Genomic DNA, 16,022 nt, shown 5'->3' with positions numbered 1-16,022 from the left:
TAGGTGATTGAAAGATGAACTGAGGTCTACACTCCAGTCGGTTGTGGTAATGCACTTTAAAGTTGGTTGCCAACCGCCATAAAGTCCGAAGAAGAAGCCTGAAGGAGAGATTACTAGAAACKAACTCAGTTGACCGTTTTATTTGTGGATTAATTGTTGGAGTAGAGGACCTTGTGCATTTCAGGTAAAATAACAACCCAATGTTTATATCCCAGAACAAGCTAGCAACAGCAAATTAGCTAGTTAAATTGCCATAAATGTTTAATGCTTTTCGACCTGTCCCCAAAATAAWATAATTGGTTCAGAGTTTGTTTTGATATTTCAACCTACATGTCCTGACTCCAATTGTTAGATATTACTGCACAGTTGGAGCTAGAAAAACAAGCTTTTCGCTACACCTGCAATAATATCTGCTAAACATGTGTATGTGACCAATAAAATTAGATTTAATGCCAGGGCCAGTGGTTAGTAGACCGGCGACATCAATCGCTGGAGAGAGGGAGCCGGAGTAGGCATGACAAAAATAACTGATATTTGGCACAAAATGGAGTGTTGGAAGATAACAAATGAAATTACAGTTACAGTTTTTCTCAGTCGCTTTGGTGCATTTCTTAGATCAAAAGTGCAATTCTTGATACTACTTGTACAAATTCCAAATCATCTAGTCACTTGTGCACATCATTAAAGCAATTTCTTATTCCTTTGAACAAATTGCAATTGATAATGTACAAGTGTCAGCTTTTTTCCACATTATCAATTGCTCATGTCATGTTGATCAAAATATAGTAGATGGTTCTCTGTTGAAAGTCTTACCCCTCAAAACATCTAGGCATTAGTTCCTTGCATAAGCCATTACATGCAAAATTGTTGAACTATTTGTCATAAACTGTCAAGCATAGTTTTACACATTTCTATTAGACCTTTTCTACAAAAACGTGAGTTGATGAATCGTGCAGGTGAAATTGACCCTCACTCATGAAGGAATGTAAAGTGTTAGTTCAACCAACAATCAACCAGTTGTCTAAATTGCTCAAAGGTGCATCTCATGAAGAATCAATTGGCAAGCATATATAGACAGACCACAACACAGAGTTGCAATTTTCCAATAATGGATGGACCAGGAAACGAACAGGGTCAAMAGCCAAGWGGAGGAAGAAGAGGAGCAAGGATGCGTGGTGGAAGGCAAAACAGAGGAAGAGGCAGAAGAGGACATAGGCGCATATCTGATGACATAAGGGCCACTATTGTAGACCATGTTGTCAATCATGGCCTTACAATGGCTGAGGCGGGTCGAAGGGTGCAGCCGAATATTGGGAGATCAACCATGTCCTCAATAGTTCAAACGTTTCGAAGAGAGAACAGGTATGTCCACCAATGTACAGTGCACTGTTACTGTATATAAGCAGTATACTGTATACTTCCTACAATGCTTCATATTACAGTAGTCCACTTGTATTTCACAGCATACAGAAATATACTCTATACAGATACATACTGCACCTTACATGCACCCACCTGTATGTTTTACAGTAAAATGTGTGTTCGCATAGTTTTTGTCTATGTGAAAGTGTGCGATGCATCACTGCATTTTTCCCCACATAGGACTGCAAGATTACCTCAAACCGGTGGCAGAGGACGCCTTTTCACACCTCAACAGGAGGAGGCTATTTGCACCATGGTCCVAGCAAACAATGCCATGAGACTCAGGGAAATACAAAGAACCATTATAGAAGACAACGATGTCTTTGAAAACATCCATACGGTTAGCATCTCAACCATCGACAGGGTGCTGCATAGAAACCAGATGAGTATGAAACAGCTGTACCGTGTACCATTCCAAAGGAATGAGGACAGAGTTAAGGAGCTACGGTACCAGTATGTACAGGTAAAACATATATCTATGTAACTACTTTACAGCAACATTTTATAGTGATACATAGTACAGTAAGCATAAACTGCACACATTTCCATTGCTGTGGAAGGAACATGCAATATATGTACATTTTATGTCACTCTTCCTTACCAAAACAAATTCAACTGTGTGTTCTGGGATATAGCGTCTAATGGAGTTGGAATCAAGTGAACCCTCTCACAACTTTGTATACGTGGATGAGGCTGGCTTCAACCTGACCAAATGCAGAAGGCGGGGTCGGAATATCATCGGTCACAGAGCTACTGTGGATTTGCCAGGCCAACGGGGAGGAAATATCAGCATGTGTGCTGCTATTTCGGAGCATGGTGTCGTAACCCATATCCCCCTTATAGGGCCATACAACACCCAGCATCTACTCAACTTTTTAGAGACTCTCTACAGGGCTCTCATCCCTGATGATGAGAGGGGTCTGTTTAGAGAGGATTTGCCAAAGTATGTGGTCATTTGTGATAATGTGAGTTTCCATCGATCAAACATCATAAGGCAATGGTTTGTGACCCACCCGAGGATGCTCATAGAATTATTCCCACCTTATTCACCATTCCTTAACCCACTTGAGGAGTTATATTTTCAGCATGGAGGTGGAAGGTGTACGATCGTCAGCCACACACACAGATGACCCTGCTGGCTGCAATGGATGCAGCATGTGAGGACATCACAGTAGACACCTGCAGAGGATGGATAAGGCATTCCAAAAGATTCTTTCCACGTTGCAATGGAAGGGAAAATATCCGATGTGATGTGGATGAGAATATGTGGGCCGACAGACAGGAACGTCTGGATGTGTAGAGACAGCACAACAGTGCTGCGGGCAAAGTTGTGCCTTAGGGGTGGTTTCCTGTGTTTCTTTCTAATTTAGTTTTTTTTCCTTTGTGCCCCTTGGTTTGTCCAGTCTCTTTCAATCAATAACCCACATACAGTAATATGTAAATAGTACTGTTGAAATTGATATATGCCATAGAAGTGCAGCCTTGTGCATTTTCAATACAGTAACTGTCATCCAAACTGTAGCCTAAGTTTACATCAGGTAATACTGTCAAAGTACACAGTTACATTGACAACATGCCTAAACATTTTGACGACCTTGTTCGTGAACAATGACTCAATGACTTATCATTCTGATGACACTGACATGATCATTGGCATGAATATTTACTTTTGAGAGATGTACTAAGGATTTTTAGTGACTGACTAGCTTTAGAAACATATCTATTGTATATTGCAGTTTGTACAAATTGTTCTGAGAAATGCACTTATTATTTTGCACATGTTAGGGATGATGTGAAAAATGCACCAAAGCGACTGAGAAAAACTGTAACAAATGTATGCTTAATCCAGTATAAACTACTGTATAGAATGTATTATACAAGAGACAAAATGCACAAATTCTACAGCACAATGGCAGAGTCATGTCTTAAGTGTAAAACTAACACTGACTCAATAATTCATGCCTTCTCGGAGTCCTAAAGTTATGTGCAGAGTTAGAAAGCTGGCTGTCAGAAGTTTTACAATGCAAGCTTAGTTTTAATCTGTCTCTGCAAATTTCAAGACATGGCATCTGGGGGTGCGGCGAGATACCCAATGGGTTGGTCAATATTATTTTTGTCACTTACACTGAGTGAACAAAACATTAGGAACACCTTTAAAAAATTGAGTTGCACCCCTTTTTGCCTTCAGAACRGCCTCAATTCGTCAGTACATGGACTCTACAAGGTATCAAGCGTTCCGCTGGGATGCTGGCCCATGTTTACTCCAATGCTTCCTAGAGTTGTGTCAAGTTGGCTTGATGGCCTTTGGGTGGTGGACCATTCTTGATACACACGGGAAACTGTTGAACGTGGAAAAACCCAGCGGCATTGCAGTTCCTGACACACTCAAACCGGTACCCTGTTCAAAGGCACTTAAATCTTTTGTCTGGGCCATTCACCCTCTGAATGGCACACATACACGATCCATGTCTCAAGGCTTAAAAATCCTTTAACATGTCTCCTCCCCTTCGTCTACACTGATTTGAAGTCGATTTTACAATTGACATTAAATTGCGACTGCACTTGAAGAAACTTTCAAAGTTCTTGACATTTTCCGGATTGACCGACCTTAATGTCTTAAAGTAATGATGGACTGTCATTTGTCTTTGCTTATTTGAGCTGTTCTTGCCATAATATGGACTTGGTATTTTACCAAATAGGGCTATCTTCTGTATACCACCCCTACCTTGTCAGAACACAACTGATTGGCTTAAATGTATTAAGAAGGAAAGAAACTCCACAAATTAACTTTTAACAAGGCACACCTGTTAATTGAAATGCATTCCAGGTGACTACCTCATGAAGCGGAGTGTGCAAAGCTTTCATCGAGGCAAAGGGTGGCTACTTTGAAGAATCTCAAATTACATATTTTGATTTGTTTAACACTTTCTTGGTTTCTACATGATTCCATGTGTTATTTCATAGTTTTGATATCTTCACTATTATTCTACAATGTAGAAATAAAGAAAAACCCATTGAGTAGGTGTCCAAACTTTGACTGGTACTGAATATACAGTGTGTATGTGTGTATATAAACTCAGCAAAAAAAGAAACGGCCCTTTTTCAGGACCCTGTCTTTCAAAGATATTAAGTAAAAATCCATAATTCCATAATTATGTTATGGAATTATGTTGTAATTTTTTTTTTTTTAAGAATAATTTATCAGCCGTTTCCAGCTACAATAGTCATTTACAACATTAACAATGTCTACACTGTATTTCTGATCAATTTGATGTTATTTTAATGGATAAAAAATGAGCTTTTCTTTCAAAAACAAGGCCATTTCTAAGTGACCCCAAACTTTTGAACGGTAGTGTACATATAACAAGAATAAATGTATTTCCATATACATTCCAATATCAACTACTTGTATTTTCAAATAAAAAAAGATTCAAATAATTACTCAAATGTATTTGAAAGTAATTGAAATACCCTAAATAGTATTTGAACACAGGTCTGATAGGAAATGCCATCCGTGTTGTATTGCCTTGTGTTAAGGTAAGAGTTGGGGATGGAAAACCTCTAAATTGAATGAAATAAATATTGCCATGTGACTGTTTTTAGGGCAGACAGATTCAATATATTACATAGTGTTGTATTTAATTCTGTGATTTAGCGTTTATAACCAACCTGTCTAGTACACATCTTGATTGTACCATGAAGAAGAGGACTGTGAAGTCTCTTGGGGGAGTCAGCTACACCTCCAAATCCTCCGGACTTTCCAGACACCTCACAGCACGACGCACCAGTGGAAACACACACACACCTGTCCCACTAATCCGACAGACAGGTGGCTACAATTAGCAACTCCATAAGGCTAAAGCCTTGAGCTATTTGCATTGTGTCTTTTGGAACATCTATATATAGTGCATATCAACTGTATAAATCACTTAAATGGCAGGTGGTAGTGGTACAGTAGTAAAGTGTTGTGACATGGAAAGGGATGGAGCAAAGGAGGAGTTGTGGTCAATTGCTCTGCAGAAGTGAAAGTGAAATACATTTTTTGTGTATTTAGGAGGAAGTGAAGACTCATAAATAGAGCAACACATACACATATGTGCAGATGCAGGAGGGTGACAGGAAAGTGGGATCWAGATTATGGTGACCTGAGCTGAGCCTATACGGTAACTGTCTTTTCAGAAATGGGACTTGTCTTTTGTCTGTACTTTCACTTTGGATGGCTGTCCTCATTCAACCCTTTCTCGCTATTTATTTATCTTCCTTAAACAAATACTCCTCTCTGGTTCTCTCTTGTTTTGATTCACACAAAGTATTCCTTTTCCTGTTACTTTCTGTTTGCGTTCGCTTCTTCCATTGATCAGAGACACTTGCTTCCCTTCGCACCKTAAGAGGAGATGACTTCAATCAATAAGTGAGTGTGTCTGTCTGTCTCTGAGAATTAATTGTTAGGCTTTTTGTCCTCTCTCTCTCTCTGGCTGTCCCTTTTAACTATTCTCTGGGTTTCTTTCAGTAGTTTTGTAGATAGCAGAGCCTATGTGAGATTTAAAGTAAAATGACTTAAGAAACTAAGTTGCTCAGCCATCCTATCATTTCCTTTTATCTCTCCAAGAACCCTTTGCTTTTATCATTCTCTTTATCTGCTCTACCTTCAATGCACTGACCTGCTTTCTCTTTCTCCCTCTCTCTACAGACATGAAACAGGTTTTTCAAGACATGAATGGAACAGGATAGACCGTCTTTTTTCCAACCCAAGAAGGCAGCTAAATTCAGTATAGAAAGTGAACCGGAGATTAAATTACATTAGTTTAAATTGTGAATGGGACACGCAGTACTGGTGTTAGCGGGTAGGGTGGTAACGGAACCCATAAAGCAGCTGTGTCTTTCAAAAGCAGCTGGATGTGAGCTCCGTTTCCATCCCGTTTCGCAACATCCAACAGTCTGACCGTTTGTAGAGAGAAACATACTTCCTGGTGTACTTGAGTCAGTGAGTGTCTTTTAGTGTGATGTGGCTGCCGTTGACTCTTCAAGAACTAATAGGTGATGTTCTTCTATGACACGTTTTCTCCCGGATTGACAAACACTATAAGCCACCGGGAATTTCGTGTCAGCAAAGAATGACACCAGCTTCAATATAGGACATGAGCAGCTTAAGCTATTTATTTTAGCTGATTAATGCAGTGTGTAAATTGATTTATCGTCAGGCTATTGTTTCTGAATTGTTGCCCTGTTATTCTGAATTAAAATATAACTGGATTTTATTCACAGTATCCATTTGTTATATTGTCTGGGAACACTTGCATTAATTTAATTTACTATACCATGTCATACAGTGGGGCAAAAAAGTATTTAGTCAGCCACCAATTGTGCAAGTTCTCCCACTTAAAAAGATGAGGCCTGTAATTTTCATCATAGGTACACTTCAACTATGACAGACAAAATGAGAATTTTTTTTCCAGAAAATCACATTGTAGGATTTTTAATGAATTTATTTGCAAATTATGGTGGAAAATAAGTATTTGGTCACCTACAAACAACCAAGATTTCTGGCTCTCACAGACCTGTAACTCCTTCTTTAAGAGGCTCCTCTGTCCTCCACTCGTTACCTGTATTAATGGCACCTGTTTGAACTTGTTATCAGTATAAAAGACACCTGTCCACAACCTCAAACAGTCACACTCCAAACTCCACTATGGCCAAGACCAAAGAGCTGTCAAAGGACACCAGAAACAAAATTGTAGACCTGCACCAGGCTGGGAAGACTGAATCTGCAATAGGTAAGCAGCTTGGTTTGAAGAAATCAACTGTGGGAGCAATTATTAGGAAATGGAAGACATACAAGACCACTGATAATCTCCCTCGATCTGGGGCTCCACGCAAGATCTCACCCCGTGGGGTCAAAATTATCACAAGAACGGTGAGCAAAAATCCCAGAACCACACAGGGGGACCTAGTGAATGACCTGCAGAGAGCTGGGACCAAAGTAACAAAGCCTACCATCAGTAACACACTACGCCGCCAGGGACTCAAATCCTGCAGTGCCAGACGTGTCCCCCTGCTTAAGCCAGTACATGTCCAGGCCCGTCTGAAGTTTGCTAGAGAGCATTTGGATGATCCAGAAGAAGATTGGGAGAATGTCATATGGTCAGATGAAACCAAAATAKAACTTTTTGGTAAAAACTCAACTCGTCGTGTTTGGAGGACAAAGAATGCTGAGTTGCATCCAAAGAACACCATATCTACTGTGAAGCATGGGGGTGGAAACATCATGCTTTGGGGCTGTTTTTCTGCAAAGGGAGCAGGACGACTGATCCGTGTAAAGGAAAGAATGAATGGGGCCATGTATCGTGAGATTTTGAGTGAAAACCTCCTTCCATCAGCAAGGGCATTGAAGATGAAACGTGGCTGGGTCTTTCAGCATGACAATGATCCCAAACACACCGCCCGGGCAACGAAGGAGTGGCTTCGTAAGAAGCATTTCAAGGTCCTGGAGTGGCCTAGCCAGTCTCCAGATCTCAACCCCATAGAAAATCTTTGGAGGGAGTTGAAAGTCYGTGTTGCCCAGCAACAGCCCCAAAACATCACTGCTCTAGAGGAGATCTGCATGGAGGAATGGGCCAAAATACCAGCACAGTGTGTGAAAACCTTGTGAAGACTTACAGAAAACGTTTGACCTCTGTCATTGCCAACAAAGGGTATATAACAAAGTATTGAGATTAAACTTTTGTTATTGACCAAATACTTATTTTCCACCATAATTTGCAAATAAATTCATTAAAAATCCTACAATGTGATTTTMTGGATTTTYTTTYCTCATTTTGTCTGTCATAGTTGAAGTGTACCTATGATGAAAATTACAGGCCTCTCTCATCTTTTTAAGTGGGAGAACTTGCACAATTGGTGGCTGACTAAATACTTTTTTGCCCCACTGTATGTCCATGGATATGTGTGTGCTGTCTAATTGTCTAATTCAGTTTACATTACAGAGCCAGTTTACATTACAGAGCCAGTTTACATTAAAGAGCCAGTTTACATTACAGTTAGTTCTTACATACATACCAGGCATAGTTTAAAATGTTCAACTCCTTATTCCACTTAGTAAGACTATACTGAGACTTCATTAACATCTGTAGGCTACCGTCCAAATGAGCCTGACTGTAGGCCTGCAGTCCATTGAGCCTGAGCCAGCCCTGTGTTCCTGGCAACCACGATAAGAACATAATGATTTATCATGACTTGTCATTGGAACAAATTGAACACATGAGTTTCTTTATAAAACATTTTTTGTATGAAGAATGAAAACGAATTCAGATAGATATCTGAATCAGTGGCGAATTTAGCATGTACATCTTGGTGGGGCAAACTCCCCCCCAAATTTTTKGGATCATGCCAGCAAAGTCACTACACAACACTGAACAATACATTAATTGCACTATAACGATGACAAACGGTGCCCACAAACTGTTAGAGCCTACCTAAAGATGGCCCAACAGCAGAGCTTTCTTTTCAGCACCATGGAGTGAATCCTTACCACCGCTACGCCTGGCTATCAGAGGAGCCTTGTCTGGCAGCAAAACARTTCATTCASCCTCGTTTACTGTCTTTAAAAAACATAGCTGACATGTCTGACTTGCTTAAACAAATGTGGTTTCTACTGACAATTTAGATGTCAAACTATGGCATAAGGGAACGATGAGCGTATAAGAGGCAATCTGTAATTTTGATTACGACATTAATGAGCGAGCTAAAACGGACGTAGTCACTATAACTATTTGTTCAGCACTTTTGAAATGTACAGCGACAGAATTCAGAACACGGGTCATTCGTTCAGTATTCTCTATAAGCAGACAATGAAAGCTCTTACAATATTCGATGATGACATTTCTATAAAACAGGCTATAAGCTACAAGTCAGAAAAGTAGGCGAAATTAAGAGGGTAAATAGACCAAATTATTAGGGTGAGGCACATGGGCTTCTAACAGCGTACAACATACACTTAGTATTACTTTCTTAGCTACACTATACACATCTCCCTTGCATATTACATAATTTATGCAGAAGCATACAATACATTTTTGGACTCACTGTTGTGCTGTGCTCACTTGACCAGGAAGGTGGAGCGGCAGTCCATGTTGTGGGCAAATTTTTTGTCATCAAAGTCTGGCATTCTCTGGACTTATGGTGCTTTCAAGACAACTGGGAACTTGAGAAAAAAAACTAGGTTGAATCATGACGTCAGTGATTTTCAGGTCGAATTCCAAGTTGGATGACCGTTCAAAATGTATTTTCCCAGTCTGAGCAAATCTTTTTCCTGAGTTGCCAGATCTCATGAACTCACTGAAGTCTGAGATTTCCCAGTTGTTTTGAACGTGGCAGAAGTCCTGCTGGATTGACAGCATGGCCAATGTATTCAACCTGTTCTGGCCCATGGTGTTGCGTGTGAATGTTTATCCTTTTAAGCTTTGAAAAGAGACCCTTAAACCCAGACTTGGACCTCACCCCCTCCACCGAATAGCAGGGGAGGCAAAATAGTGATTGCTTGCAACGCTTGCAGTTAGCCACTGATTCCTTCCAAACCACTCATTGTTGAATTTGCGATTTCCAACTTCTTGTGTAATATTTATGTCCAATGGCCAATGAGCACAGATACGTTTTACCTATAATTTATCTTCATATGACAAGGATTGAAAAGGATTTGCCAGTATATTTTTTGACGTGATTCATGATGATGACAGTTTGTATATGTTGCTAGCTAAGATTTGGAAAGTATGATGTTGACATGATCAGTCCAATCAAAACTATGGTAGCTATAACGTGATTTGACATTTTATCTGTGGCCAATGACCTTAAGCCTTCTTGGATGGGCACTCTAATGTAAATATATGGCAGCATCCAAGGGGGCTTGAACTTCCTAGCGCTCCTTGTAGATTTTGTTCCGACATAGTGTCCCCATGAGTGACAGAACACTGAGCCAATCACGGCGCAACTAGAGAACATTACCAACCCATAGCTCTGTATTTTCCACTGGGCTAGGCCGAAAAACCTGCATCTTGGAGCTGCCTTACTCAAGAAAGCAAAAAAAGAGATCATGTTTGTATGCAGCTTTATTAACTTAATCATTATTTTTTACATTGTTTGAAAACTGATATTTGACGTATTAATGCCAAAATAACATGCAAAACATGCAACAAAAAAACAAACAAAATAAAAATTATTATTTTATAGCTAAACAGGTGGGCCTCTGCACCACTTGCCCTGAATGACAGGTCGCCACTTATCAGAATGAATCCAGAGACCATGACATTATTGAAAAAGTAGGAGAAGCCATATAATAAACTGTCATTCTAACATCTACGACATGTCTACCACTTAATGTTTGCAGAAAGTTAATTTAAGTTTCATACGTTGTGCTGAACAGGCAACCATGCCACACATAACATGGCCCTGAACTCGCGCTTTTGCTTCACAAATAAACGGGATTCGGGAAACAACATTTGCACTCTACAGTTCCGCATTGTGATTATTATGCAGTCATTTACAGCCAATGCGACATCGATAGACTAACTGGATCAAGTGAACGCATGTTTTTATTTGAAAAACTAGCTGTCATAAAGCAGAAATTACTACGATACCGTATAGCTCAGCTGAAGTGATGACCAGGTAGTGAGTTAGTGATGGAGAACATTGAGGAGACGCCATTTCGGATCACCCATACCGTCCAAGCTCTGGGCTCCGCACTACGGGGAGAGCCTGAAAATGTTTCTGATGCAAATGGTCTGGGTAGCGGGGACAGAATCTCGAGTGAGCCGGAGAAGCTTTGGTTCAAAGAAAGCAGCGCTAAGAATCTCCGAAACAGGGACTTCTTGTCACCCACCACGGTGCTGAATACGCTTTATGCAGACGGACAGGTCGGTCTGTTAACATTAGATTAACAGTTAGYTAACTAACGTTAGCTTCCTTCTTATTTAATTCTCGTATAACCCCATTGGATTTTGCCTTAGAATTGTTTTGCAGTTGGTGCACTGGTTGTAATGTATGAGTTGACAGCACGCGCTTCTCTTTGACAGGTTGAACTCTCGAGAGATATGTGGAGGCAAATTGTACCCCAAACTGTTATCAACTTCCACTTGATGATTGTGAACGAAATTGAATTCATACATTTTCATATTTGAGACTGTTGGCATTCCCATCATCGACATAACATTTAAACATTGCGGCAAGTATTATTAACCCCTGACTGGCAAATACAATGTGGGTCACACAGCAAAATGTGCCACCGTGTTTCTACATGGCATCGGTCAATAAAACACCACACAGTCCTGCAGGAGGCAAGTTAAGCCTACACCACTACAGGCAGAAGGCTATTACTGCAATAGTTTTTGACTGTGTGATTGATGGTGCATATGTCTTTGCACACTAGAAAATTGTCTGCTATCCATGGACAGCATGGACAGCATGTACAGTTGAAGTCGGAAGTTTACATACACTTAGGTTGGAGTCATTAAAACTCGTTTCTCAACCACTCCACCGATTTCTTGTTAATAACAAACTATAGTTTTGACAAGTCGGTTAGGACATCTACTTTGTGCATGACACAAGTCATTTTTCCAACAATGGTTACAGACTCAGTGAATTATAAGTGAATTAATCTGTCACAATTCCAGTGGGTCAGAAGTTTACATACACTAAGTTGACTGTGCCTTTAAACAGCTTGGAAAATTCCAGAAAATGATGTCACGGCTTTAGAAGCTTCTGATAGGCTAATTGACATAATTTGAGTCAATTAGAGGTGTACCAGTGGATGTATTTCAAGGCCTACCTTCAAACTCAAGTGCCTCTGTGCTTGACATCATGGGAAAATCAAAAGAAATCAGCCAAGACCTCAGAAAACAAACTGTAGACGTCCACAAGTCTGGTTCATCCTTGGGAGCAATTTCCAAATGCCTGAAGGTACCACGTTCATCTGTACAAACAATAGTATGCAAGTATAACACCATGGGACCACGCAGCCGTCATACCGCTCAGGAAGGAGACGCGTTCTGTCTCCTAGAGATAAACTTACTTTGGTGCGAAAAGTGCAAATCAATCCCAAAACAACAGCAAAGGACCATGTGAAGATGCTGGCGGAAATGGGTACAAAAGTATCTATATCCACAGTAAACGAGTCCTATATCGACATAACCTGAAAGGCCGCTCGGCAAGGGAAGAAGCCACTGCTCCAAAACCGCCATAAAAAAGCCAGACTACGGTTTGCAACTGCACATGGGGACAAAGATTGTACTTTTTGGAGAAATGTCCTCTGGTCTGATGAAACAAAAATAGAACTGTTTGGCCATAATGACCATTATGTTTGTAGGAAAAAGGGGGGGTTGCAAGCCGAAGAACACCATCCCAACCGTGAAGCACGGGGGTGGCAGCATCATGTTGTGGGGGTGCTTTGCTGCAGGAGGGACTGGTGCACTTCACAAAATAGATGCATCATGAGGAGGAAATGATGATTGGATATATTGAAGCAACATCTCAAGACATCAGTCAGGAAGTTAAAGCTTGGTCGCAAATGGGTCTTCCAAATGGACAATGACCCCAAGCATACTTCCAAAGTTGTGGCAAACTGGCTTAAGGACAACAAAGTCAAGGTATTGGAGTGCCCATCAGCCCTGACCTCAATCCTATAGAACATTTGTGGGCAGAATTGAAAAAGCGTGTGCGAGCAAGGAGGCCTACAAACTGACCCCGTTACACCAGCTCTATCATGAGGAATGGGCCAAAATTCACCCAACTTATTCTGGGAAGCTTGTGGAAGGCTACCCAAAACGTTTGACACAAGTTAAACAATTTAAAAGGCAATGCTACCAATACTTATTGAGTGTATGTAAACTTCTGACCCACTGGGAGTGTGATGAAAGAAATAAAAGCTGAAATAAATCATTCTCTCTACTATATTCTGACATTTCTCCTTCTTAAAATAAAGTGGTGATCCTAACACAGGGAATTTTTACTCGGATTAAATGTCAGGAATTCTGAAAAACAGAGTTTAAATAGTTTGGCTAAGTGGATGTACATTTCAGACTTCAACTGTAAGTGCGATGTGTTTGTGTGTAGGTTTCCCAGCAGTGATGGTTAGAGTGGCGTCCCTGAGAGGGACAGGGGTTCTCCCTGTGGCTGGGGGGAACTCATGGGAGAGGGGCTGAGGGTGCGGTCGACCGGACTGCTGGCGTTTCAGAAGGTCCTGAGTGACGCGTCGGTATACCTGAAGCCTCCTTGCCAGAGACAGAGGTGTGTGATGCTCAACTGCCCCGCCCTGCACCCCAAACCAAATTTACCCTCCCCTGACACCCTCACGCTGGGGCAACTACGCACTGTGCTGCTGACTGACCACTTAGGGGCGCTACTGAGGAGACGGGTGAGTAAGGAGATTACTATTCTGCCATAATGTCAAATTTGGACACGCCTACACTACCGATGAAAAGTTTTAGAAAACCTACTAATTCAAGGTTTTTTTTATTTTCTTTTTACAATTTTCTACATTGTAGAATAATAGTGAAGACATCAAAACTATGAAATAACACATATGGAATAATGTAGTAACCAGAAACGTGTTAAACAAATCTAAATATATTTGAGATTCTTCAAATAGCCACCCTTTGTCTTGATGACAGCTTTGCACACTCTTGGCATTCTCTCAACCAGCTTCATGAGGTAGCCATCTGGAATGCATTTCAATTAACAGGTGTGCCTTGTTAACTTGTGGATTTTCTTTCCTTAATGCGTTTCAGCCAATCAGTAATGTTGTGACAAGGTAGAAGTGGTATACAGAAGATGGCCCTATTTGGTAAAAGACGAAGTCCATACTATGGCAAGAACAGCTCAAATAATTAAAGAGAAACAACAGTCCATTACTTTAAGATCAGTCAATCCAGAAAATGTCAAGAACTTTGAAGAAACTTTAAGTGCAGTCGCAAAAAACATCAAGCTCTGTGATAAAACTGGCTCTCATGAGGACCGCCACAGGAATGGAATACCCAGAGTTGCCTCTGCTGCAGAGGATGAGTTCATTAGAGTTACCAGCCTCAGAAATTGCAGCCCAAATAAATGCTTCACAGAGATGAAGTAACACACATCTCAACATCAACTGTTCAGAGGAGACTGTGTGAATCAGGCCTTCATGGTCAAATTGCTGCAAAGAAACCACTAATTAAGGACACCAATTAGAAGAAGAGACYTGCTTGGGCCATGAGAAACGAGCAATGGACATTAGACCAGTGGAAATTTGTCCTTTGTTCTGGAGTCCAACTTGGAGATTTTTGGTTAGAACCGCCGTGTCTTTGTGAGACACGGTGTGGGTGAACGGATGATCTCCACATGTGTATTTCCCACCGTAAAGCATGGAGGAGGAGGTGTGATGGTGTGTGTGTGCTTTGCTGGTGACACTGTCAGTGATTTATTTAGAATTCAAGGCACACTTAACCAGCATGGCTACCACCGCATTCTGCAGCGATACGCCCTCACATCAGGTTTGGGCTTTGTGGGACTATCATTCGTTTTTCAACAGGACAATGACCCAAAACACACCTCCAGGCTGTGTAAGGGCTATTTGACCAAGAAGGAGAGTGATGGAGTGCTGCATCAAATGACTTGGCCTCCACATTCTCCCGACCTCAACCAAATTGAGATGGTTTGGGATGAGTCAGACCGCAGAGTGAAGTAAAAGCAGCCAACAAGTGCTCAGCATATGTGGGAACTCCTTCAAGACTTGGAAAAACATTCCAGGTGAAGCTGGTTGAGAGAATACTAAGTGTGCAAAGCTGTCATCAAGGCAAAGGGTGGCAACTTTGAAGAATCTCCCATATAAAATATATTTTGATTTAACACTTTCTTTGATAACTACATGATTCCATGTGTTATTTCGTAGTTTTGATGTCTTCACTATTATTCTACAATGTAGAAAATAGTAAAAAATAAAGAAAAACCCTTGAATGATTAGATGTGTCCAAACGTTTGACTGGTACTGTATGTATCTGCTGAGTTGTATGTTAAGTGCACATAAATATGTGATAGACTGCGTAGATATAGCGTGTTGCTTTACCACTATATCATATGTCAGTGGCGTCACTGTTTTTCTCAGGTTTATTGTGTCCTGCTGCCCTGTGCTTCCAGAGGAAAGTGACATTGTCTTCCTCCGATTGCTTGGCATCGATTGGCCCACAGTGCCCATCAGCTGGACCAATGACGAGAGGGAGGAGAACATTTTGGGGGCTTTACAGAATTCCCCTTACAGAGAAAGAGAGGAGACAGATGGAGGAAGAAGAGAGAGTGAAGGAAAGAATATGGATGGAGATAAAGAGGAGATGCTCAGGGTGAACTTGAAGAGGGTGTTTCAGGAGGAGCAGCTGCCAGGGTATGACCTCAGCCTGGGCACCTGTACAGGTGAGACAAACAACATTGACCTTTTGACCTGGGGATTGGTTATAAATGTCTTAACATATGAATAACCCATACAGTGCATTGGGAAAGTATTCAGACCCCTTAACTTTTTCCACATTTTGTTACATTAGATTTATTCTAAGGATGATTAAATCGTTTTCCCCCCTCATCAATCCAGA

At 40.9% G+C, this 16,022-nt stretch overlaps 1 protein-coding gene across 1 annotated transcript in view; it reads left to right on the top strand.

Moving 5' to 3' along the window:
* Positions 1-10,940: 10,940 nt before the first annotated feature.
* Positions 10,941-16,022, top strand: part of LOC111976887 (DALR anticodon-binding domain-containing protein 3-like) — a 45,477-nt gene continuing 40,395 nt past the window's right edge. The window contains exons 1-3 of the mRNA XM_024006035.2: positions 10,941-11,327; positions 13,544-13,823; positions 15,544-15,846. Coding sequence (XP_023861803.1) covers positions 11,094-11,327; positions 13,544-13,823; positions 15,544-15,846 — 817 coding nt within the window. The 5' untranslated portion in view covers positions 10,941-11,093. The remainder of the gene's footprint in view (positions 11,328-13,543; positions 13,824-15,543; positions 15,847-16,022) is intronic.

Source organism: Salvelinus sp. IW2-2015, linkage group LG17, assembly GCF_002910315.2.
Source record: "Salvelinus sp. IW2-2015 linkage group LG17, ASM291031v2, whole genome shotgun sequence".
Classification (NCBI taxonomy): Eukaryota; Metazoa; Chordata; class Actinopteri; order Salmoniformes; family Salmonidae; genus Salvelinus; species Salvelinus sp. IW2-2015.
The sequence above is the reverse complement of the archived record's forward strand: the minus strand, read 5'-3'. Positions and strand labels throughout refer to the sequence as shown.